The sequence below is a fragment of the Manis javanica genome, chromosome 1, assembly GCF_040802235.1.
Source record: "Manis javanica isolate MJ-LG chromosome 1, MJ_LKY, whole genome shotgun sequence".
Lineage (NCBI taxonomy): Eukaryota > Metazoa > Chordata > Mammalia > Pholidota > Manidae > Manis > Manis javanica.
Genome location: NC_133156.1, coordinates 75,647,163 through 75,674,976, shown reverse-complemented (window position 1 = coordinate 75,674,976; position 27,814 = coordinate 75,647,163). Strand labels below are relative to the sequence as shown.

At 36.5% G+C, this 27,814-nt stretch overlaps 1 protein-coding gene across 1 annotated transcript; it reads right to left on the bottom strand.

Moving 5' to 3' along the window:
- Positions 1-501: 501 nt before the first annotated feature.
- SPATA9 (spermatogenesis associated 9) lies at positions 502-27,814 on the bottom strand. Its single transcript, XM_037012029.2, is given in 5 exon segments — positions 502-774; positions 7,794-7,889; positions 19,506-19,733; positions 26,114-26,202; positions 26,381-27,814. Coding segments are annotated over 5 exon segments (744 nt in total). The 5' UTR covers positions 26,439-27,814.

Here is a 27,814-nt window from a genome sequence, read left to right as displayed (position 1 = left end):
ATCAATGAATGACAATTCTTTCACAACTTTACAGATGAGTTATAAAAGAACTGATAGTAGGCAGGCCCAAATTATGCAGCCTGTAGATAGAAAATAAATACCCTTTTGTTACCTCTGTAAAAGATATACAGCATTTTAATAGAGTTTTCTTCTCTCACAGGTAATTGGAAAGGTACTTGAAACAAATCTTTAATAAAAACATAAATGTATTTTAAATACGACCATATTATAAACAACAGCATAAAGTGTAGCTCACCAAAGGGTATATTTTCTTGTTCATTAAAAAATAACATATAATCATACATATATTATACATTGATTCATTTTATTTTCTCTACCATACAAATACTTGAGAATGACATTTAACGGTAGCTCCTTCTACCCATTTTTTAAAGCAGAGCAGTCGGCATATGAAAACTAGTTTTCCAGTTTTGTTAGATGAAATGTCATTAGATAGATAACTCTTAAGCTCTGTTCAGTGATATTTATGTTCAGATTTGTTCATTCATTCATTTCAGTTGATGGACCAAACACAGAATGTAAAACCTGGATCTTATCATTCAACTTACCAGCAGGAAGTTTGGGGTGATTTGAAAAATTGCCTAGCTTCTCTGGTAAGGACTTGTAAGGTGTTGCTTGGATTTTACCTTCAGAAAACACAGGCGCAGAAAAGGCTCTTCTAAGATTTCCATTCTCCTCTCTGTTTTGCCTTATGGATTCTTCTTCTTGGAAAATTTTCTTTACCTTCTCCAGCATTGCATTAACACAGATTGTCTAGTAATAATAAAGAAATTGAAAAGAAAAATTTCTTTGTAAGCTGCTTAATTTATAGATTAAGAAGTCCAATAAAATGTTTAACATAAAGTCATTAATCTACATATTCTAATAAAGAAGCACTTCCTTTCCTGGCATGATAAACATCTGGAGATTGATTTCTTGTTCTAAATATATTATAGCATAATCTAGAAAGAAAATTAAAACCTAGTATGCTTCAATAAAGCCATGCTTTACACCTTTTTTCCCAATTCATTAAATGTTGTGTATCTTCATTCTGATTTAATTAAATGAAACATTCCTTTATTCTCCCGATTTAATTAAGTGAAACATCTGCTAATACAATTTGTTCCCAAACATGTTAATATCAAAGTGGGATTTTTTGTGTGTGTTTTTACTTTTTCCCCCTCAGACTTTGTTTAGACCTCTGTGTACAATTGGAAGGGCATATACATTTTGGTAAAAATTTAGTGGGCTGGTAAATAAATGATTTCTAAGCAAACATGATCAATCTTCCCTCAAAAAATGCCATTCAATATTATAAGAGTGTTAAAACAAAACATAGAAAAATAACTTTGAAAATTGAGAATCATGAAGAACTGTATCTGTTAAACTTATTCTGTAAGTTTACTAATGATGATGATGACACCAAGTATTTAAGGCAAGAAACAAGAACAATAAAATCCACAAAATGTGAGAAGACCTCAACTAACTTATTTTACCAAAAAGATGCCTCAAGGTGACATAATAGGCTCTAAATACTTAGTAGGTTTTCCTAAAGAGAGTAACAGAGAAAGGATTGAGAGCCTTGGCTGAATAGCCTCCATTTCCTCCTGACCTGCCTCCTTTTTTGCCCAAGTTCCACTGTAGAATGGGGGAACACCAGTGCTTTCCTTCACTTCCCAGCAATTACTGTATAGTCATGTGCCCCTGTTCTAGCCAACAAAGTGAAATGTCTGCTGGGTAGGAGGTCAGGACAGGATTTTAGAAAAGTTTTTCCTCTTATATAAAAATAAAGACTTTGTTTTTTGCCTCTACCTAACCCCCTCCCACCACCACCCTGTTCCTACTTTGGACAGTGATATACCTGTGATGCCTGAGCGCCAGGCAATAACCTAAGGACGGAAAACACAAACAGGGTAGGCAGGAGAAGAGAAGGACTGAAAGGCCCTGGGTTTATGACACTAGATATACTGTACAAACCTGGAAACTGCCTAACTCCAGATTTCTAATTTAAAAAGATATTTAAATATGTCTTTACCAATTAAGGCACTGTCAGATATTTTTTGTTACTTGCATCTGAATATATATACAAACCTAGAGCTATAAACCTTTAAGTCCATCACTTCCAGCTACAAACAGCTTCATCCATTTATCCCATATATGATCATTTTCTATGTATGCTAAACTATGAAAAAAATTGAGAAGCCCTATCTGATTTGATACATTTCTTTTTCCCTCACCTATATAACTTCTTCTGTACCCATATAACTTCTGTCCCAGTCTCAGAAAATGAAGGGTCTTGATCAAGGTCCCTATTGCTTTTAACCTATACCCTACCATCTTCTGTCAATTATTCCCTGCCTTTTCAACTTCTTCCTTGATGGGTTCTTCCCCTGTAACATATAACCTGCTCAAGCATCTTACATCTTAAAATTAAAAAATTAAAAATCCCTGGGACCCTGTTTTCACCTTAACTGCTCCACATACTCTCTTTTCTTGATCAAACCAAAGTCTACATTCATGGTTTCCATTTTATCATCTCTTTACTCCAAAGCCTTACTTCTGTCTTCTTTATCCTAACATACCATTGAAATAGTTCCCAAGATGGTTAATTCCAACATCTTCACTGATAGCTCTCATCGACACTTTTCAAACCTTCATTTTACTTGATTTTTTCTGCTCATATCTGATGCTTCACTCACAAATTTCAGAGGCTCTACTTCTTGAATCTGTCTCTCCTGAATTTTTTGCCTATATTTCTGATGATTGCTTCTTTCTCTCCTTCATGGATTTTCTTCTTAGCTCACCTTAAATGTTGCAGTTCTTTACATTTCTGTTGACTTTTCACTTGGCATGGTTCCATTCCCAGAACATTAACTTCTAACATGTGTTATTTGCTTTCAAGACCATAATCCCAGGCCTGACCTTTCCTAGGCCTTGGATGTACATAGGACCAATTACTATGTCACTAAAAAAATTGTTTCTATTATCTACTTAGAAAGTTTACAGCACAACAGAGCATGTGGGATGATTTCAAAAGCCTTTGAGAAATTAGAGTTTAATTTTGGTTTCTCCATAGCTATTTCTTCCCACCCATTTTTTTCAGCATATTTACATCCTAGCTCTAGCTGAATGTCTATTTTGTATGAGACTCACATTTAAGATACTGAGCACTTAAAAAATTTAAAACACTTGCAAAGTATTTATTTAATATGTTCACTTTAAAAAAAAACTGCAAATATGTTTAAAAGTAAATTCATTAACTGTTTTTTTTTTAGGCTGTCTTGGCTATTCTTGACCCTTTGCATTTCCCTATAAATTCCAGAATAAACTAGTTAACTTACACACATACCTGCTCATTTTCATTGGGATTGCATTGAATCTGTAAATTTTGGGAAAAACTTCATCTTTATTATTGTGTCTTTCAGTATGAGTGAAAATATTAACAAAAATATGCAAGATCATTATAATATTAACAAAACTGTATTAATATAATATCAATATATTTATAAAGTGGACTACATTAAAATTTAAAACTTCTATTTTAATAGAATAAAATGTGCAAGACTTCTAATAAAAAAATCATAAAAATCATTAAGAGAAAATTAGAGAAGGCCTACATGAACAGAAGGATATACCACATTCATAGATTGGAAGAGAGACTTATTGTGTTACAAACATTTATTGTAAAGCTCCTATAAATAATACAGTGTTGAATTGGTGCAAGAATAGGAAATAGATCAACTGCATAGAACAGTGTGGGTAAAATTGTAACATTTCCAAAATATCTCCCCTGGCTGTAGAACACCTGCATATCAATAGGTATTCAGAGGTGGAAAAAAGTATGGCTTTAGTGCATTTGCATCATTCCTCAGGGGTGGAGAGAAGTTCATCTCCGTATCAATAGGTAATTACCTGGGCTAGGAGAGCTTATCTGTACCTGAGAGGTGAGGGGAGGGCTGGTTTTGCTGCTGCTGTAGCAGGAGAGAGAGATGGGCCATACTGCAGTTTTGTAAGCAGTAAACGGGTTTTAAACTTTATTTCTCCCTTTGACTGATTTCAGTTTTTAGAGGTATTTTGCCCCGGGATTTTCTCTCCCCAGACTTACATACGGCGGCAGTCGGTAGGGTTCCTCTGAACCCAAAATCTGTCATAATGTGTGCGACCTTTTGGAGGGCCACCCCAAGAAATGATGGGGAGAAGCGCTCACGCTGAGGGATGTGTGTCTACACTCATGTGGTCTTGAAGGCACCACCACTACTGCTGGCCGTGCTGACCCTGGCCTGTGGCCTGAGCCTAAGGTTATGCTTCTGCCACTGCTGCTGCTTCTGCTGCCGGCTGGAGCCTGGTCACAACTATGGAAAGGAGCAGAGGTCTGGGTCACCTTGATAGAGAAGCAACTGGCTGCTGTGTACCACACCTTGCTGGCTACAGAGCCCACCACTGGAACAGCTCCAACCAAGGTAATAACCTCCTATCTCATTGTGGGTTGGGTGCGAGACTGGACACAAAGGCCACAGAGTGGTGTGGCACAGACACCTACCATGTATTTGTGACTGGCCATTTGCCTTTGGCATCCCCAGGGAATGATGAAGCAGACTCATTGGCCCAGGTGTGCTGACTAGAAGGAAAGTGCCTCTGATGAGGCTCAGCGTCTGTTGCACGTGGGGCAAAAGACAATGTAGGCTGTAGTCCATTGGTGGGGCTTGCCACTGACCTCTGAAGAAGTCAGCCGAGCCCAGAAGGAGCGCCCTGCACATTGTGCAGATCAGCAAACCAAGAGGGGCCTAGTGCATCTCTTTGCAGCTTATGGCTGGTCGCTGGTTGTAAGAGCAATCAAGGCAATCCACTTTATTGAATATGTGTTGCAAGGATGGGTGCAGCAATTAGGAGTAAAATGGACGTGGCCCTGGACACATGTACTGGTGATGGCTGGCTCTTTTGGCACCTTGGAGAAAAGGCCTGGAACCTGGCCTCCTGTGTATTCATGGAATAACAGCAAAGTGGCCCCCCACAATCACGGTTATTTGCTTCTACAGTCCTTGTGTCCTGGATGTGGCCCTTGGCTGCAGCTGCCACATGATGACTAGAATGGATGAGCTTTGGAGTTAATCTGCATGGGATTTTGAACCTAGCTGAATCATCTGGCTTGAGAATGATCATGATTGTGTTGGTGTTGTCAAGAAAAAAATGCTTAAAGAGAGGCTTGACTTTGTCAAATGTTCGGTAAAATTTTTGTGAGCAATCTAGCATAGTTGTTAGGAATGAGTAAACAAGTGTAGAAACATATTTTGTGCTTAGTGAGAGATTGTGCTGTAAAGTACATTTACTCAGTCTGCATAGGCTGAATCCTCTGGCTTGAGGATTATCAAGGTTTTATTGCTGTTGCTATTGTATATTGTTAGATAGGTCAGAAGAGGGGGAATGAGTAAATTGTAAGGAGAGATTTCTGGAGGGGGTGGCCTGTGGGTAAAATTGTAACATTTCCAGACTATCTCCCCTAGCTTTAGTACATCTGCATATCAATAGGTATTCAGAGGTGGAAAGAAGTATGGCTTTAGTACATTTACAACTTCCTGAGCGGTGGAGAGAAGTTCATCTCCATATCAGTAGGTAATTACCTGGGCAAGGAGAGCTTATCTGTACCTGAGAGGTGAGGAGGAGGGCCGGTTTTGCTGCTGCTGGAGCAGGAGAGAGAGAGAGGCTGGACTGCAGTTTTGTAAGCAATAAACGGATTTTAAACTTTATTTCTCCCTTTGATTTTGGTTTTTAGAGGTATTTTACCTCAGGATTTCCTCTCCCCAGACTTACAAACAGAAAGTCTGTAAACAGACCTATATATAGACACATATAAGGACCCTTGGTTTATGACAAAAGGGGTGTTCTGAGGCAATAGGAAAAGGGATTTTTTTTCATTAATAAACTGAGTTGGATCAATTGAAAGAAAATTGAACATGGAGGAAAAATTTGACCCTTACCTCATACTAGTTCCAGGTGAAGTATAAATCTAAAAATAAAAGGTAAAGTAGCAGCATTCCTAGAACATATAAGAGGGAATAGTTTCATGACCTTGGGTGTAGGTCAAGATTTCCTAATTAAGACATAAAAAGAACTTAACATAAGGAAAATATTAATAAACTGGATTACATTAAGATTTAAAACTTATGTTTAAAAATAGTGCTAAAAGAGTAAAAAGATAAGGCACAAAATAAATTTTTCCCCTTTATAACCAAAAGAGGACTTTTTCCTAGAATACACGTAAAAAGTACAAATCAGTAATAAAAAGACAACTCCCAATAGAAAAGTGAGAAAAGACTTGAACAGAAATTCGCAAGAGGATATCCAGATGTCCAATTAATGTATAACAAGCTATTCAATCTTATCAGTAATCAAGGAAATGCAAAATAAAACCACAATGACATAATACTGCATACCCATTATAATGGTTAAAATAGAAAACACCAACTCTCAGAAGTGATGTAATGCAACTGGGACTCTAACATTCCATTGGAAGGAAGTATTAAAATGATTTTGGAAAATTGTTTGGCAATATCTACTATAGATGAACACATGCATATTCTATGGTCCAGCAATTTCAACAAAACATATGTGTAAGAATATTCATAACAACCTTTTCAAAGTAGCCAAACTGTAAATAATCTAAATATTCAAAAGTAGAATGGACAGTGATGAAATCAGTCAGTGGAATACTACACAGCAATGAAAATCAACAAATTATTGCTACAGGCAACAAATGAATGAATCTCACAGTGATAATGTTGAGCAAAAGAAGACAAACACAGAAGAATATTATACAGTACATGATTTCATTTGTATACAAAGTAAAGAACACTGTCTATGGTATTAGAAGTCAGTATAGTGGTTGACATTATAGAATAGGCTAGTGACTGTAAAGGGAGCAAGAAAGAGGCTTCTAGAATTATGGTAATGTTTTGTTTCTTGACCTGTGTGGTACATAAATGAATAGATTTTGTGATAATTCATCATTATGTACCTTTCTCTTCACCTTAAAAAATATTTGAGGTAGGCCTGTATTGCAATGTATTTCCCTCTTAGCATGGCCTTTGGTGTGTCCCACAGATTTTGCATTGTTGAATTACTGTTGTCATTTGTCTCTATGTATTGCTTGATCTCTGTTTTTATTTGATCATTGATCCTTTGATTATTTAGGAGCATGTTATTAAGCCTCCATGCGTTTGTGGGCTTTTTTGTTTTCTTTGTGTAATTTATTTCTAGTTTCATACCTTTATCATCTGAGAAGCTGGTTTGTACAATTTCAATTTTTTTAATTTACTGAGGCTCTTTTTGTGGCCTAGTATATGATCTATTCTTGAAAATGTTCCATGTGCACTTGAGAACAATGTGTATCCTGCTGCTTTTGGATGGAGGGTTCTGTAGATGTCTATTAGGTCCATCTGTTCTAATGTGTTGTTCAATGCCTCTGTCTCCTTACTTATTTTCTGTCTGGTTGATCTGTCCTTTGGAGTGAGGGGTGTGGTGAAGTCTCCTAAAATGAAAGCTTTGCATTCTATTTCCCCCTTTAATTCTGTTAGTATTTGTTTCACATATGTAGGTGATCCTGTGTTGGGTGCATAGATATTTATAAGTTATATCCTCTTGTTGGACTGACCCCTTTATCATTATGTAATGTCCTTCTTTGTCTCTTGTTACTTTGTTTTGAAATCTATTTTGTCTGATACAAGTACTGTACAGTATATATTTAACATTACATAAAATAAGTATATTTGTAAACTTTAATAAGTCTCTTAACTTACCAAATAAGTTAGTGCTGCATACGAAGCATATATTATGCTAGTTAAAGCAGTCTTTGCTGGAAAGGAAATTATTTCAAACAAAGAACCCCTTCTGACCTAAGCAGAAAAAACAGAAGAGTTTTCTTATTAAAATAAGTTTTCAATGTTAGTATAAAGTGAGAATTTAAATATTCTTTATAAAGAAAGTTAACTACTTTAGATCTATGTGTTTTTTTCACATTCTGGAAATATGTTGGTTTATTTATCTCCTTTTACAAAAAGATTATTTTGCTAATCAAAACCTTTGGCAAATATATTAAAAAACCTTGCATTTCCAATATCTAAATTACTTTTTATACATTTAAAATGTGTTTTCACTAGGGGGTGCCACTGTGCATGCTAGAAAAACAGTCTTTTCTTTGTTCAAATTCATGTAATCATCCTTTACTAAATTATTCACCAGTCCAATTAAACAAACAGCAATCAAAATGCTTAACGTTTTCTGGGGATTAATGACCTGCTTGGACTTTAAGTTAATCATGAGACTGAAGGCCAGCATTAACCTTAGATGATTATTAAGCTTCAGGAAATGCTCTGTAGTCATACCCACCATGTTTTTTTGAAACGTAAAGAAAGGTTTACACCAATAATGAATTTGTCTCTCGGTGTTTCAAGCTTCTGGTTAAAGGAAAGGTCCCTGCCTCAAATGTAACAGTATAATATATCCTGTTTAAGGGAATTATATTCTCTTACAGGCCACCTCCATTCCTTGAGTAGTACATGAAATGAAGACATTAGGGAAAACATTCCTTCCATTTGGCAGTGAATTAAGCAGTGAATTACACAGTGCTCTTAGCCATGCTCCTCTGATGTAAGAGCCAAGCCAATCAATCAAAGGCTTCAATAATTCCCCAGCTATTTTATAGGTGATAGTTGATAAAATCATGTAAATGTACAGTAAAAATGCACACAAACTAGAAAGAACAGTATGTACGTGTTCATTAAAAAGTTATTTATAACATTGAAACACATGTTCATTGAAAAGTTACTGAAAAACCAACAATGATAGAATGGTTGGGTAAATTATGCTATACCCAGTTAATGGTATACTGCAGCCTTTTAAAAGATGCTTCTGAAGAATATGTGGTAACATTTTCTTGAGCAAATGCTTATATAGCACCGTGTACCAGGTCCTGTCCTAAATGCTTATTGTAGTACACTTAGTTTTCATTTACTGCTGCCACTATTGAATAAAGAACAAAACTGCCCATCACGATTTCCTTTCTCTCTGATTTGTGGGATGCCGACACCATGAGTACTATCTAGCCTAGTAACTGAGATGGTGGGGGTAGGGGGAGAGATCCCTTCTTATTCCCTACCTTTCAGGCCATGCTAACTCCTACATACAGTGAGAGGCAGGGACAGTTTTAGCACACTCTCTCTGTAAGTCAGTCTGGACAATTTCCCAGAGTTTCCGGCTTCTGGAAAGAGCTTCCAGGAAATGAAGCAGCTGCTGCTCTTTCCCTCTTGCTAGGAGCAAAATGATAGCATAAATCTCCTTTGAATTGCACTATTAGGCTACAAGGAGACAAACATACAAGTAGAGAGCAGACGTTGGGAAGGAAAGCAGGTATACTCCAAGAAAATGCCTCCTAGCAGATTATATAGATTCATGAGTTTGTGACATATGAATGTGTAGTGGGAAGTCCATATTCAATATGCAAAAAAATTAAAGCAGCATCTACATGCATGAGAAATTGCTCTGGTTTCTGTTTCACTGCATCTTTTTTTTTTTCTTTAAGATTTTGTTCTTCACGTTAATGAAAACTGATTAGTTTCATAATAAATTCTGTATTTGATATATGCTACTAAACGATCAATGTATATATTGCCTAAGGGTAATTTTTTCACCAGTTTAATGCCTTAGTAAATACTGGTTATTCCTGTAACAAATCATCCCCATAGAAGATATATTTTCTCCAAAATTTATGTAGCTACTGGCAAGTAGCCATTTCTCAACTTTATGCTCACTTGTAATACATGTTTTTCATATTATAAACCATACTGTTTCATTTTTGGCTTGTTGTGAGCAGAAACAGTATATGGTAAAAACTGAGGTAAACAAACAGAAATTTATAAATTGGTGGCTTTATTTAGAATGTCTTGGCCTATTTAAAAAATTTTTATTTTAACCTTCTTATGTTTATTTACACATATCAGTTCAAAGTATCTTAGTATCAATTTTATGCCCATGTATATTTTTTGAATTTGTAATATTAACATTAATATTAATATATAAGATATATGGAGAGTTATATAAGATATATGGATATAAGACACATGGTAATATTAACATAAAATTTATAGATATTTCAACAGTAAAAACATTTTAATCTTTAACTAAATTTGTCCCACATAATTTTGTATTCCATTCCTCTCACATAATTTTGACTGCCTAACCGCATAAAAGTAGTATCTATGTTCATCTTTTTTTCACTAAGAATGAGATAAATCGCAAAAAAGCAAACCATAAGCAGTTTAGAAAATACAGATCCACTAATAGAGGACCTGAAGGTTAGAGAATTACCAGACCCAACCTAGTTTGTTATTCAAAACCACCTTGATGGAAGATATCAGGAGGGGAATAGGGGAAACTCATTCAGTGATTCACAAAGAAGTGTTGCAGGAAGCACTGACTACTGTTAATGGACAGGTCCACAAAAAAACTGTTGCATCTGTTTGGGAAAGCTACATGACCATGTCTTTGCACAATCCACAGAACTCAGGAGCACAGGTAAGACTCCTAGCAGTCCACAGTAAAGAAAACTATTTGACTTTGCTTACCCCTGTGGAATACTGCTTCTGAATAAGCTCTTAATCAGGTGGTCCTATAGGAGCTCATATGTCCCAACCTCTTGGCCAACCTGGAGAAGTATGCCTTCAAGATTCTAAAGGGTCTACTTTCTAGGAATTGTCTTTTTTCCCAAGTCTTGAATTATACCACCCAAGATAGCCTTGTGGCAGACCCATCAAGGACCTACAGAAGTTCCTGATATTTGTGAGGTTTATACATATTTTTTACACAAAAATATTTGTGAGGTATGAGTTTAAACCCTAACCTGGAATCTACCTTGGAAGGTTGAGATTGAGGCAGAAATTTTACTTGGAAAAGACTCTGACCTTCATCAAGAAAAAGGGAGCACAAATTCACTTGGATCCACATAAGCATTTTAAAGGCTGTTTTCTTCATTTTTGCCTTGCTTTGCCTATACCACTTTACAATGCCTTACAACATAGAAGCATCATCTCTAAAACCACTCTAAGGACAATTCTATCACAGGAAGAGCCCCTGGTCTGGTGGCCCCGCACTTGCCTGCCAAAGTCAACAACTATGTCTGGGAGCTGAGCTGACGTGTCTTGGCTGAAGTCAGCATTCAAGCTGATTATGCAGGTCACTGCAGCCTAAAGCAGCTGCCAGTTTCACTCAGCAGGCAGCTTTCAAGGCTAAGTAGATACACCATTCTGCAAGTCCTGATGCTAGGGATGTTGAAAACCACCAGAAAGTTCTCTGATTAGAGTTTTCCATTCCTGAGGTCCCTTGCAGAGTTGGCAGGTGCACAATCTCAGCCCTTCATGTCAAGGAAGGGTTTGAGGAGAAACCTGACTCAGCACTGCAGAGTAGCAAAGGAAGCCTCTTAACAAGATGGCCACATAGAGAGACCAGACTCCAACTCTCTGTGCTTGCATCACGATCTCTTCAGAATCCATCAGAATCTCTTCAGGTCACTTGTACCAGTTGGGTCTTTGGATAGTTCATGTTTGACATAATATCTTTGAATGTACTAAAGATATATAGAACATGTTCTAGAGCTGAGCATCAACCAAAAAGACCCAGGTAGATTGTCAAGGGCACTCCGTTAACAGCACCCATTCTCTGATCATCTTGAGGAGACCATCACTGTATGTTTCATCCCAGACCATATCAAAATGCTGGAACACTATCCTAGACATACTAAGGGTCCTAATGAAAATGCTCCTCTATTCTGTACTCTTGAGGGAGGAAATTTGCCTGACTGGCATTCCATCTACATAATGCCCTAAGAGTTTTAGTAGAACCATTTAAGGTGCTTGAGGTACAAATGCATCCATCATGCATCATCCTCAGATCAGTGACAAGAGCACATGAAGAATATCTTTAATACATGCCTTCAGATAGGCTAACTAGGCCACTTACCTTCCTATATAAAGTAATGTCCTCCATGCATCCACAAAGCATATCTCCTTGAATAGTAATTCCAGATTTCACTATTTTTTTTTCTGCACACCAAAAAGGTCCACTTTGACAGAGGCAGCCTGACAATTCTTAAAGGAACTCATGCTGGAATCCACTCTGGGTAAACTGAACTCTGTCACTATGGGAAGGCAGCCAAAGAGTGTACATACGAGAGCTGGTGCAGCTCCTGTGTATTATGCCACTTACCTCTCAGCACTCTGATACCTTGAATACACTCTATTCACAGGCCGATACAGTTACCTCCACCACACCTCTCACATTGCTCTGTTTTTTCTTTGAATCTCTAGGCCATTGTCCTCACTATTCATCCTTCTATTTCTATCCTCACTGAGACTGTCAGATTTGAAATATGTTGTTTTCTTTCTTGCTATAGTTTAGTTTCCTTTCTGTGGCAATTTTGATTCTCTGCCCTATCTTGCTCATGTTATCCAAGTAAAGCTTCTCCTCACTCCTAACCTGAAAGGCCCCTGGAACTTCTGACCTGGGACTGTTCCCACTTATCTCACTCCAGCCATATGGAACTACTTACATTCCCTAAATAAGTTATGCTCTCTCTCATCTCAGCATCTTCATATACACTATTTACTTCCTAAAATAATTCTCCTACTTGCTTACCTGGCTAATTACTCCTTCTTCAAGTCTCAGATCCAGTGTCATTTCTCAAAAGCATACACTGACTACTCTCTAGAATTATATGTATCTTGTTAATGCCCCCCTGGTACACTTTGCCCACTTTGGTCAGGCACTGCCACACTCCTGACATTGCTCTCTTGCCTATCATCTCCACAGTCCACTGGACAAGGGTAAGACATATATGGATCCCTAGTACTTGTTGAATGAATGAAAAAGTAAAATTATAGATGTCACTTACTCCCAAAAAGAAATTTAACCATCTTATATTAAAATTTGTAGAAGATATTAAGAAGCAAAGCTGAAGGACATCTTGATCTAGCAACATGGCAGATATGCTAATGTGAACCCCCCCAACAAAAATATATGAGAGAAATCTCCCTGGGCCAGGAACCAAAACCCAGAGCAGTAAGTATGTGAACTTATGTCCCAGGATCTCTGGGAATGTTACTGGACCCTGACATAATGACTGGGGGATTGAGTTTTAATACAGAGACTGGAGAAGAGACTTGGACACACATGAGGTGAGCATTAGGCCTTTGCAAAGCAGCAGGCTCAGTGAAAGTGGGACTAGACCAACTGAATCCACCAGTCCAGGAAGAAGGTAAGGAAGCTGGTCTGCAGGCTGATACCCCTGGCGCACAGGCAAAATCCTCTAAAGGGACAGTTCTACCACCAAGGCCAGAAGGAATTTCTATTTTTAAGAAAATCCCTGTTGAAAACTTTCAGTTAAAAAAAAAACAAAAAAATAAAAGAAAAAGGAAATGATCTACTATGAATGAGACACAATATAGATCACAACAGTCAGAGCATCCCCCAAATATCTCAAAGAATAACCGTTAAAAAGACCATACATAATTATGCTTAAAAATAAAGTTTTTAAAGAAATAAACCTGTAAAGGATACTTTGCAAAAAAAAAAAAAAAGTAGAAATCTGGAGAAAACACCAAACAGAATCTTCAGAAATGGTAAATATTTTTGAAATTAAAAAAAAATTGAATAAGCAAAGAGTATATTGGATATAGCTGGGAGAGAACTGGTTAACTGGAAGATAGATCTGAGGAACTCATTCAGGAGGTATCAAAAAAATAAAGGAAAATATGAGGATGGTAAAGAGAGGTAAAGAATAAAATGACAAGGTCCAAAGTATGTTCAATAGATATTCCAGAAGAGAGAAAATGAAAAAGAGGCAATATTTAAAGAAATAATGCATAATAATTTTCCAGAATTTAAGAAATTATCTTCAGATTCAAGAATCACAATGATTCCCAAGAAAGTGTACCCATTCTGGAAACTATTTTGACAATAACTAATAAAATTTAAAATGTGTATCTCTCATGACCCAGCATTCTCTCTTCTAGATATATACCTGGAGAATGCCTCACATACACAGATATGGAGTCATTTATAAGAGTATTCAAAGAAGCACTGTTTGTAATACAAAAAAATTTGAAGCCTAAATTGTCCATCTGTCCAGTAATAGATAAACTGTGGATTAATTTATCTTACAAAGAAATACCACAAGATGTTAAAATAATACACTATAGCTATGTATATAAAACATGTTGAGTGAAAGAATGGGGAAGTTTCAGAAAGACAAAGTATAGTATAGTATTTATATAAAATTTAAAAATATATATAATAATAGATGCATACAATTGTAGTGAAAATATAAGAGTATGCATGGAAATACTCAACAACTTCAGAGTAATGATTACCTTTAATAGAGAAAAAAAGGAGAAGTGATTGGGGCATGGTTAATTATATTTCTTTTTATAAAGGAGATATTTGAAGGCAATAAAGCAAAATATCACTGCCAGTTTAAATTTGGGTGGGACTTCTGATAAACTACCTTTTATATATTTTTGAAGTATTTCATTGATAAGACTTTTAAAAATTAAAGCTAGAGTAACTATTTACAATAGCCAAGATATGGAAGCAACCTAAGTGTTCATCAGTAGACAAATGGATAAAGAAGATGTGGTACATACACACAATGGAATACTATTCAGCCATAAGAAACAAATCCTACCATTTGCAACAACACAGATGGAACTGGAGGACATTATGCTCAGGGAAATAAGCCAGGCGGATGGCTAGGAAGAATTAATACTGTCAAAATGGCCATCCTGCCCAAAGCAATATACAGATTCAATGCAATCCCTATCAGATTATCAACAGCATTCTTCAATGAACTGGAACAAATAGTTCAAAAATTCATATGGAACCACCAAAGACCCCGAATAGCCAAAGCAATCCTGAGAAGGAAGAATAAAGTGGGGGGGATCTTGCTCCCCAACTTCAAGCTCTACTACAAAGCCACAGTAATCAAGACAATTTGGTACTGGCACAAGAACAGAGCCACAGACCAATGGAACAGAAAAGAGACTCCAGATATTAACCCAAACATATATGGCCAACTAATACACAATAAAGGAGCCATGGACATACAATGGGGAAATGACAATCTCTTCAACAGATGGTGCTGGCAAAACTGGACAGCTACATGTAAGAGAATGAAACTGGATCACTGTCTAACCCCATACACAAAAGTAAATTCAAAATGGATCAAAGACCTGAATGTAAGTCATGAAACCATAAAACTCTTAGAAAAAAACATAGGCAAAAATCTCATGGACATAAACATGAGTGACTTCTTCATGAACTTATCTCCCCGGGCAAGGGAAACAAAGGCAAAAATGAACAAGTGGGACTATATCAAGCTAAAAAGCTTCTGTAAAGCAAAGCACACCATCAATAGAACAAAAAGGTATCCTACAGTATGGGAGAATATATTCATAAATGACAGATCTTATAAAGGGTTGACATCCAAAATATAAAGAGCTCACACACCTCAACAAACAAAAAGCAAATAATCCAATTAAAAAATGGGCAGACGAGGTGAATAGACAGTTCTCTAAAGAAGAAATCCAGATGGCCAACAGACATGTGAAAAGATGCTCCACATCGCTAATCATCAGAGAAATGCAAATTAAAACCACAATGAGATATCACCTCACACCAGTAAGGATGGCCACCATCAAAAAGACAAACAACAACAAATGTTGGTGAAAGGGGAACCCTCCTACACTGCTGGTGGGAATGTAAATTAGTTCAACCATTGTGGAAAACAGTATGGAGGTTCCTCAGAATGCTCAAAATAGAAATATCATTTGACCCAGGAATTCCACTTCTAGGAATTTACCCTAAGAATGCAGCACTCCAGTTTGATAAAGACAGATGCATCCCTATGTTTACCGCTGCACTATTTACAATAGCCAAGATATGGCAGCAACTTAAATGTCCATCAGCAGATGAATGGGATAAAGAAGATGTGGTACACATACACAATGGAATATTACTCAGCCATAAGAAAAAAACAGATCCTACCATTCGCAACAACATGGATGGAGCTGGGGGGTATTATACTCAGTGAAATAAGCCAGGCAGAGAAAGACAAGTACCAAATGATTTCACTCATATGTGGAGTATAAGAAAAAAGGAAAACTGAAGGAACAAAACAGCTGCAGAGTCACAGAACCCAAGAATGGACTAACAGTTACCAAAGGGAAAGGGACTGGGAAGGATAGGTGGGAAGGGAGGGATAAGGGCGGGAAAAAGAAAGAGGGCATTACTATTAGCATGTATAGTGCGTGGTGGGCATGGGGAGGACTGTGCAACACAGAGAAGACAAGTAGTGATTTTACAGTATCTTACTACGCTGATGGACAGTGACTGTGAAGGGGTATGTGGGGGGGACTTGGTGAAGGGGGAATCCTAGTAAACATAATGTTCTTCATGTAATAGTAGATTAATGATACCAAAATAAAAATAAATAAATAAATAAATAAATAAAAAGAAAATAAAAGAAAAAAAAGAAATAAGCCAGGCAGAGAAAGACATAGTGCCAAATGATTTTCCCTATTTGTGGAGTATAACAATGAAGCAAAACTGAAGGAACAAAATAGCAGTAGACCCACAGACTCTAAGAAGGGACTAGTGGTTACCAAAGGGGAGGGGTGTGGGAGGGCAGGTGGGGAGGGAGGGAGAAGGGGATTGAGGGGTATTATGTTTAGTACACTTGGTGTGGGGGGGTCACGGGGAAGATAGTGTAGCACAGAGAAGGCAAATATGAATCTGTGGCATTTTACTACACTGATGGACAGTGACTGCAATGGGGTATGGGTAGGGACTTGATAATATGGGTAAATGTAGTAACCACATTGTTTTTTTCATGTGAAACCTTCATAAGAGTGTATATCAATAATACCTTAATAAAAAAATTAAAGCTAGAGTCTAAAATAATTAAAACAAGGACAAAGGAGAAGAAAATTTCATAGTGTGATTTTGAATTATGTCAAAAGAGACAGCCATAGTCAGCATATGGACCCAGGACAAGTCACTTAATCCCTCAACCTGTTTCTTTCATCTAGGGTTCTTGGAATAAGTTATCACAACCAAGTTCTAAATTTGCCTGTGAATACCATAGTCAAGGCAAAATGGTAAATGCATTGTATATTTTAGTTCTCTTTATTGGGTAAAGAAAAACAACTGGAAAGACAGGTTATTTTTCTGCCACTGCATTTTCATGAGTATCAGGAGACAGTTCTCCATGAATGCCTCTTATTCCTATACAAGTTGGGCCTCTGAGTCAAAGGTGTGGTTGAACAGCAAGTACCTGTGGATGCTAGAGAAAGTGTATTCCTCTGGAGAGCCCTCGGGATATACCTCCCAAAGACATGCCGCAGGGCACTAAGCTAAGGCCCCCTTCACAGACATGCTCTTCAGTCTTTTACTTCCTCTCTTTCTGAGGCTGGGTGGATAAGGCTGGATCCGTATAAATAGCTAGGTCTCCTAATTTCAGGCTTCCTCTCCTGTAATGCAACTTAATACATCTGCAGGTAACACCTGGCCCACATCACATTGCCCTTTGGGAACTAAGGTGTAGGGAAGTGATACCAGATGCTGCTCTGGCCACTGCTTTTGCTGTAAACAATCAATGACTTATATCTCTGATTCAAGGGGGTCTATGTCTTCTATCAGTGTGTGTGTGTGTGTGTGTGTGTGCACATATATGTATAATTGTGACAGGCTAACTTGTTAGTTTATAGACAGTGTAAAATCTCAGTTCTGACTTAGCAAAGAAACAAAAAAGAAGATTCCAATAACATAATGGACTTTCAACATGATTTTTTTTCAGTATCTTTAAATATGATTTCATAATAAATACAAAAATAGTCTTCAAAGGACACATTATCACCCTTTATAGAAACTATGGGTCTAACAATGCTGTGAGAGAAACATCAAGGCAAAACATTAGATTCCAAAAGATATTTCAGTGGGAATTACATGGTTTGACTATGTTTCTTTTTGAAGATCTAAAGATACAGGAATAACGCTTATGGTGCTTAGAGAATCCAGTAGTTAACAAACACAACCATTTTTTACTTTCTCAAACATCAGGTACTATAAGGGAGCCTTTTATAAATGTTGGCTCAGGCAACTGATAGTTGAAATAGCCAGTGGTTTTTGGAAATTTTAAAATTAAATATAAATAAATTAATTTTTAATTTTAGAGTTTTTTTAATTAAAGAGATATTTCTGTGTAATTGATAGTTCATTGATTCTAGCCATTCATCATCTATTCTCTCATCTTCTTGAGACAACCCAGATTTTTATTTGAAGAGTCATTCCTTCCCCATTCTTAGGCCATGTGCTCTGGATGGGGCTTCAATTTCCACTCCAGGGACAAAGCAGATAACTGAGTCCTAGGCCAGTCAGCACATCCCATCTTCCTGGCTTTGAGGCACACCATTCTCCAAGAGCGAACCTTGGGGGTTGGCCAGAACTGCAGGGTTAAAGACTCTCATTCTTTTCTGCTATAATTGAACCTGGAAAGATGTAGCCCTGAAAACAACTGCAAATCATCTTGTGACCACGAGGGAAAAGTCAATCTAATAATGGAGTCAACACAAAGAAAGCAGAGCCTGAAGATGGAGAGAGAGAATCCTAAAGTACCTATATCCAGCTCTGCCCGAAGACTTATCAACTTTGGATTGTTCAACTACATGAACTAATACATCTTCTTTTTGGATTAATTCAGTTGGTGCCAAGTTCTCTCTTCCTTCAGCAAAAGAGTCACAATTGATTCACTCTGGGGTTTAGATGACAGACTTACAAGATTCTGAATCTTTCATAGCAAAGGGACATTTTGAATAATGCCCAGACTGCAAAACTCAGAGTTCTGTGCTATAAAGTTTAGGAAAAAACAAACTGGCCTTAAAAAAGTTTTATGAGCTGTTGTCCTTAACAAAATATAACAAAGCCTCAATAAAACAAGGTAGAACATGTAATTTGAAACATATCTGAATGTAGATGAGTCTATTGAAATGATTTATAGTTAAATATACTCTTTATATTATGTCAAACAAAGATTATCTTGGAAACATAAAGTTATAGGGAAAAGGGAGCAAAACCCAATAATCGTTAAGGCTTACTGTAGGATTTCTTTTGGGTTTGATGTAAGCGATAGTTTGCATGCTTATATTGAGGTTGAACCATTTGAAGTTGACAGCTTCATAGAGTTCAATCAAATATCAAAGTAGAAAAAAGTCCGTATTACTTACTCTTCCAAATTTATGTAAATGAGAGTATATGCTATATTGAAAAAAGGGTAATCACTCATTTCTTTTACCCAGTTATTCTTGTTTTACATGTAATACAAATGCGTTACATTTTTATTTTTCAAATCTTGCAATTTCAAAACAGTTCCTGAAAGAAGGGTCTATATCTTGTGCAATCTCACCTACCTGCATGTTATATCGGGGCTGCTTTGGTGCGTTAACTTCCCTCAGCAGACGATGAGACACGTCTCTTCACTCTAAAAGCCTTCAAGCAAGCTGAGGCTGCAGAAGTCTGGCCATTGATTTGGAGGATCTGAATATGCTGTTTAATCCTTGAATCAATGTTCCTCCACTGATCTTCACTAAAGCTACAGACATTCTGATTTTGGATGTTTTCTGTATCTGTTCTCTTTGCTGGAAAATAAGCCTCTGAAAAGTGACTGATGTATGATTTGCCATTGCATTATTAAAATTTACTTCAGGCAAAGGCCAGTCGCCGCATACATGTACCATTGTACATGGTCCTGTGCATATACTCAGTGTCTAATAATTATCCCACCCCTCACAACTCATTGACCCCCACCATGTACTTAAATCTTTATATGAATATAGAATTTTCTTCCCTGAGGATAAATATCCAGAATTTAAGTTACTAGTCTAAAGTTATAAATTTTTCATTTTTCTCTGGGTTTATTTCTTGTATTCATTTTTAAAGAGCTCTTTCAAAGGTAAACATCTCTTATTCAAATATTGTTCAATGTTTGATTATTCAAACAATAATTCTTTTTTAAAATGTGCAAATATTTTCTGTTTACTTTAAAATTTTAAATGATAAAATATAGCATACATACACATGTAATATACAATTTACTTTAAATTTTTAAATAAAATATGCATATAAAATACATTGTACAATTCAAGAAAAAACAAGCAAATACCCTATATACTAATCAACAAGCTTGAGAAATTTTTACTTATAAAAACTTAAAACCTCCTATGAGCATTGTGATAGAAAAAATTTGTGGCGTTACCAAAACAAATGACAAATGGTTCTCTCTCTGCTCTACCAGAAAGTGAACCACAGGGAAATTAATTATAATGTGGTCAGACTGCATTCCAGGCAATAGACAAGTACAGTTTCTATTATTCCCTAAAGAAATTTTATGGGCTATTCTGGCTTTTTGTAAGGAGTGGTTAATAACACAAATAAGCAACTTGTATTGAGTCCAAATATATAAGTACAAAATCTCTCTTAAATGGATTTTTGGGGGGTCTACAATGAGCATCATATATTTAAGAGCTAACATACTGTACATTTATTTTAAATACCTTACCTTTTATGCTGAAGTACTAATCTTATTACTGCTGATTTTGTCCTCAAAGTTCACTACTTCTCTTACTGTTCAGCATTTGTCATTACAGATAACCAAAAGTTGTTCTAGCCTGCCAATCAATACTAACAACAGAGAATGTGATCTAAGTTGTGGGCTGCTACAATGTCTACAATTACAAAGCACCTTGTAGTAAAACAATCCTTACCAGCAGTTCTGTGGTGGGCAAAGCAAGCAAAACAACATGCTGGTGCAATAAATACCTTGAAATTCTAACCTCCACTGGTCGCCAGCACACCACAGAGAGCAACTTTGTGACCTGCAATATTCACACCCCGCACATGCAGATTCAGCTGCTCTTGTGACCTTATGCTTTGCTGTGCTGACTCTTCTGGCTCCTCAAGTTAGAGCAGCTAGAATATTTGGCTACACTTTTGATTACAATTTACTGTGTTTTCTCTCATTATAATTTATAATCATAAGGTGAGGGGCCTATTACCAGGGCAAGCAGGCGGGAAGTTTTCTGTTCCACCTTTACTGAGATGTCATCTATGTGGTCACTCAGTGTTTTAGGTGCCTTTCATTTTTGCAGTTGGAAAACACGAATGTGCTGCAGTTTCCCTCTCCTTATTTTGTAAGTTTTAGAAAATCATGGTGATCTGTGCATGTGGCCTGAATTCGCTGAGTTTACACATGTATTTCTACTAACTGATCTTGATTCATTCCCCAAACACTGTACTAGATTGATCTGTAAACTTTATAAAAGTTGTCTTTCTACATTTTTATCTCTGTAGAAAAATAAGCATATTTGTAATTGATAATCCATTAACCAAAACTCTCTTGTAAGATTCACATTTGTGTTGGCCAAAATATTGACCTAAAAAAACAGTATTTTAAAATTTCAAGTGTGCATTACAATAATGCTTTCGCACACTTGGTGTTATCTTTCTTGCTTAGTCTGCTCATTAATTCATGTATTTTTCCAGCAGACTCAACTTGCTCCCAATTAATATATCTATTTCCCTTTAATGTTCAAATGGTTACAATTTGACTGTGCTTCTCTTCATGGTTTTTAAAACACTTTCCTTTTTTGATACTTTTTTAGAAACCTCTGAAAGAATTACTACTTCTGACATTACAAAACATGAAAAAATATTACAAAAATGTTTCTGAACACCTTTATTTTCACTGCCACAAAACATAGAAGCAACTCCTTTCCAACAAGACCATTATTGCTTTCAAGAAGAATAGTACTGGAAACCAACTCTGGGCAGTGGTGCATGTTCAGTGGTTCTCTGTGGCTCTGGAAATATGAAGGTGACCACAGAGGATAGTCTACTTACATTCCATTAGACACAGAATGAACACAATGAGGCATTCTTCTTTTTAAAAAATAACAGTCACCATTTTATGATAATGATTTCAATTCACTGATACCTCACTGACACCTTCAGTGAGTTGACTTTTTAATTAGCTATAGCAAAAAAAATTTTAAATAAAAGGTATTTTTCCTTTTGATAAGCTACTGAATTTTCTTTTGTGTGATATTTATGCTATGTATTTTCTCACCAAACTGTGTACATAAATTTAAATATTGACCCCCAAATCCAGAAATCTTGTTTCTTTTATTTTCCTTTTTTGACTCTTGGCTTAAGTAACCTGATCCTGGCTCAAAGTATGAAAATTTAGATCATTCTTTTTGTCATCATCATCTAAGCACATCACCAAATGTCAGAAAAGAAACTCCAACTTCCCATCACAACCAGTATCTAAGAGACACTCAGATGTACGTAAGGACCATTTCTTTTAGTAAAAGAATTTAACATCAGTTAATCAGATTGGTTTGAGAATCCTGCTCCAGATTTCTCTATTTGGTTTCCATTCTTTGAATATCTCTCCTGCTTTCCCTTTTTATTTTTTTCTAGAGCCATGCCCATTTCTCTATCATCAGCAGTTTTAAGGCTGAACTCCAATTTCTATTACATCAGCTTTTTACTACCCTCCATCTATAAAACCGGCCTGTCAGCAATCTTATTCACTTGTTTCTCTGACTAGTCTCAGAATTTGACCACTTTGAACTCCCCCAATGCCAACAGCCTGTCCATTGTATTTATACACCACCATTGTCTCTTCTCCAGACTAGTAAATTAGCCTCCTCAATGGTCTCCCTGCTTCTGCCCTTCCCTATTCTCATTCTGTTCCTTAACATACCAGCCAGAGAGATACAACTATCACAGCCTGCTTTTCTGCTCAAATGCATCAGTGGCTCCCTGGCGCTCAGTGTGAAAGCCCAAGGGCATACGATGGTCTACAAGGCTCTTTGAAGGTTGTCTCTGCTTTACCTCTCAGGCCTCATCGTCATTTCTCTCCCTTTCCCTCACTATTAGTTGAGCCTGTTAGGTATACCCTCACCTTAGGGCCTTTGCACTAACTAGCCATTCCATTCCTAAAGGATATCAAGATTTACTACCTCACGTACTTCAAGTCTTAATTCAGAATCACTTTCTCACTAAGACCTTCCTGGTCATCCTACCTTAATGGTCCATTGTTCTCCCTATCCCTACCCCTACTTTTATCTCTTCTTTGCTGTGTTTTTTTCTCCTTAAGACCTACCATTAACATAATATATAGTTCATTTTCCTTACGTCTTATTTTTCTACTCGACTAGGATGTAAGTTGTTTGAGAGCTGTGTTCTCCATTTGGATCACTGATCTTTCCCCAATACCTAGAATAGTGTCTGGCATATGGTAGGTGCTTTATAAATTATTTGTTCAAATCGAAGAATATCAGAAAATGTAACAGACAAATATTGAGAAATATACCAAATGTTAAATTAGAAACCATCCAGAAAGCTTTCAGTGAACAATGGGCTCTGTAACTTTCACAATTATGGTAGTGCCCCATAAGAAACAACTCCCCAAAGACAAAAATATAACTGAATTACAGAACACTCTAGTTATAGTCCTACTCTCACATTTAGAAACCTGAATACCAATATAAGTACTTTCCAGACATCAATGGTGCATCCCTTAGGAGTTTTGTCCTACATGCTATTTTTTTTAAAGCATGGAGAATTCAGGAAAGTATACCTACAGCTATAAAAACCCAAAGTTTTGCATGGATTCCAATACATTCTATCTACAAGTCCCAATTTTGAAATATATGGTTAAATGTAAAATACAGACTAAAACACATAATCAGTCAGCTTTCATAATTAAAACCCACAATGACTCTATTTACCAAAAAATATTTCTCCCATTCAAGAAAAGACCACTAGAATTACAATTTTTTAATTCCCCAATTGTAGTATACATTTTCCATTTGTTCAGATATAAAGGCTTAATATTTTAAAATCCTCATATGGAAATCATTTGCAGTTTCCAAGTACAAACCTTAAAAAAATCACTTTTTGCCGAAGGAAGAAGATACTAAGGGTATAGGGGTATGGGCTTGGTTGAACATGAGTAGAAAGCACATGACCTCAGAAGCCACAACTTCAAGCCAAGATTCTAACATTAACTTCTCTCAATGCCACAAAGAAAATTTCCGTCAAAATATTTAGCCATGAAAAACTATTATAATAGCCATTATTCTGGGTATATTCTTTATAAAAATTCCACCATTACTCCCATCGAATCAGTTTTTTTGTTATTTTGGTTTTTTTGTTTGTTTGTTGCTCCAGGCCTACAAGATGGCCTTTTACTAAATAAATAAATGACTAAAAGTTTTTTTAAAGATTTAAATATTAATCACCAAATTAGGGATTTAAAATATAATCCAATTAATAAAGCCCTTTAAGCTTATTCTTAGAACCATTTCTTTAAGTGTATTTGGGAACTATGGATCACCCTGGAAATAATAAAATTTACAGCATTTACAATATGACCCTTTAAAAATAATCTAGTATTAACTAAGTATTAACACTGTTTTCTGGATAATTTGTTTTTGAAGAGCAAATTAACTTCACTGTGTTATGATATCCCCTAACTGCTCAGGTTTCTTGCCAATCTCAGCAACACACTTTTAAAGTAAATGGCAGAAAAAGAACCTTATTTTATGTTACTTAGTAGCACCATGCAGATGCCAACTTACGACTGTGCATCTAGATACACTTCAGTATTACCCCTCCCCAAAGTCTAGAATCCCCAAAGATTCATGCCACTTATTGAGATTTACTTGACATTCTGGGAACATGCTATGCTGTTTTATATTTTTTGGCTTAACTGACATTGCTTCCTCTGGAATATTCTTCTCAGCTACTACCCACTTTTTCTATTCCACTTCTCTATCTTGAAAACTTCTATTTTTCCAGATCCAATTTAAGCGTCCTTCCTCTATAAAGCCTTTCAACCATCCTAGATAGAATCATTCATTCCTCCTAAATTGATATACCTCTTACTATATTCTATGCAATTACTTGTTTACAATTCTGTCTCTGTTAGATTAAGCTCATTGACTGAAGGAATCCTATTTTGTTCTCTCTGCATTCTCTCCCCAATCCCAGGTAATAGTACTAAGTATTTAGTAAATGTCTGATGCCTGGGTGTCTGGATAAGTGGTTAAGAGTAACTGTAATACCTCTCCTTTGGCAGGAAATACTAGACGTTGTGATTCCTATGTTACTCAGAATGTTTTTTGCTTTTTTTTTTTTAACTTACATGTTTTGGCTATGTTCCTCATGTTTGACAGTGCCAAAAGTCTGATTTCTGGATAAGTAGACTGTTACTGTATCATGTAACTTTGCAACATATTCTATTCCAACTGTAGTCAAGATCAATAAAACACATTTTTTCATTAAGAGCTGTATACTTTTGAGTAAATTAGGTTACATGTGTCCCCTAAACGAGATGTTACTTTTTCCTGACCATATGTCCCTTCAAAATTCTCTACCTATCCCCTCTTCTACTCCCAATATATTTTATCTGTCTCAAACACTTTTTGGAACAGAGGCATAAAACATATGCATATATATTTTATTTAAATTGATATCACTATTTTCTTTCCACAATAAAACACATACCCATACTGTGTTTATTTTATCAAACTTATCTTTCATCACTACAATTTTTATGTCAGTTATGTTTTTTCACTGATTTGATTGCCATAGATTTCCGTTAAAATATATTTAAGTATTTTTCTGATTTTATATTAAGCAAATCTTAAGCAAATGTAGCAAACTACACTGCAATTGTGGCTATGAGAGAGTTCCAGATTTTCATTTGAATGGCACAATGGTGGTCTTTAAACTTAATTTATCTAAATACCTTTCTTCCTCATCCACAATCTCCTTTCCATAAACTCCTCCCAATGAATAAAATTTGAAATTTGTTTTTCTGTGGTAAAATTAATGTTTTCCTAAGCTTCAAGCACTGATTTCAAAATCAAACATTAAATAATCAGAATGATATTAAAAATACAATATGCTTTTTATAATCCTTTCCAAAATTATGAAATCACATCACTTGATTAGACTGTGATAATCTTAAAATGGTAGGGAACTCATCTTGAAACTCATCTACAAGGTCCATGCTTACTTTCTGGATCCCCTCAACTAAGACAAAAAGAAGTTAAGAAAACAAATGCTTCACTAAAAACATCCCCTAATCATTAACTCGAAAGAACATGGAACATTGGGCCCACCGCCCAGGTGACTGGGAAAGCAAGTGAACCCTAGGGGACTTAATTCCCAGTTGTTTCCCACATCCCCTTTACAACAAGATTCTTTATACTTCCAGAGAAGTTCTTCAACACCTGCCTGGAGATCCATCCAACAGGTCTGACTGGCATGATGAGTGCTTGTTTGGTCTCCTAGGGATTGGCAAGTTTGCAGGCCTGCGCACTCCTTGTCCTACTCCGCCATTAGTGAGACGAGAGCAGCCTACCACTCAGGAAAGCAGGCAAGGACAGAACCTGCAGCTCAATGCCAGAATTCTTTGTTACTGCACAATGGGGCTCTAAGAACTTGTTACAGAATCTTCTAAAATCACTCTGGCAGTGAGAGGATGAAGCGTGTGTTTGGAGGCATAAGGGGAGGAGAAAGGGAAATGAAAAATGAACACACCATGGCATTCTGCAATATAAGCTGAATTTTATCCCATTTTCTGCAGTGATACCTCTATTACCAGATCGTTTCAGAACAAAGCTCCCTTTGAAAAGAACTGGCATATGCTTTGAAAGAAATACTTCACATATGATGCCAAGGGGAAAAGAAATACAAGCAGTTAATTCAGAAACTCTGTACAGATTGCTTTTTTGTTACCCAAATGACTATCACTAGGTCAAACCCAGGCAAAACTGTAAAGTCTTTGGTTTGTCTTTAAACCCTCAACCTTTTTTTTCTTTATCTTTTTCCCTCATAGTACTCTGCCACTTCAGATGAACATTATATTCTCCTTAGATAATCTGGGAAGAACTTCATATCATGCAGACTTGATAGACTATCTAGTTTTAGTGTGGATGAATTAAGAATTGGTTTACTCAAATCTCTTCTTAATTTGAAACCTTACATTTAATTGTAACTAGTCCATTTTCTTCAGGAAGCTAAAGCTATGGCTGCTGGATATTTATTCATGAAAACTGGGAAAGAGAAATACATGTTCATCAGAGAACTGCTCTAGCATGTAAAGCCTGCTGGATCTCTGGCTCTCACACTGTCCTTAGTCCTAAAACACCCGAAAACACTCTCCACCACATTGCAACCACCTCTCACCTTAACAGAATGTGCTTCCCCCCATCATGACCCCAATGTTTAAGACAATTACACCCTTCACATTTGGAAAGTGTAATCCATTGCCAGAGAAAAAATCTTACTAGACAATGATGAACATACACAACTGGGAGCCTGAGAGATAATAGAAGCCTTTAACTGTCCTATTAAGATATGTGGCTATCAGAGTTTACCCCAAAGGAACATCTGGCAGTAACTTCTCTCTCTGGTCTTCCCTGTTCTCTTCTCCACTGACCCTGTAATTCTTTTCACCCATTTGCCCACCCTGCAGTGCCTATTTCCCAACTGGTTTCACCCAGTTTTCTTTCCATCAGTTCTTGCCCTCCAAGGCATCCTATAAAATTAACAAATCTACAGGACATAAATTTCTTACAAGTAATATTCCCCTTATAGCAGAACCAGATTCTAGCTGTTATGCTAACAAAGTTCTTTTGTC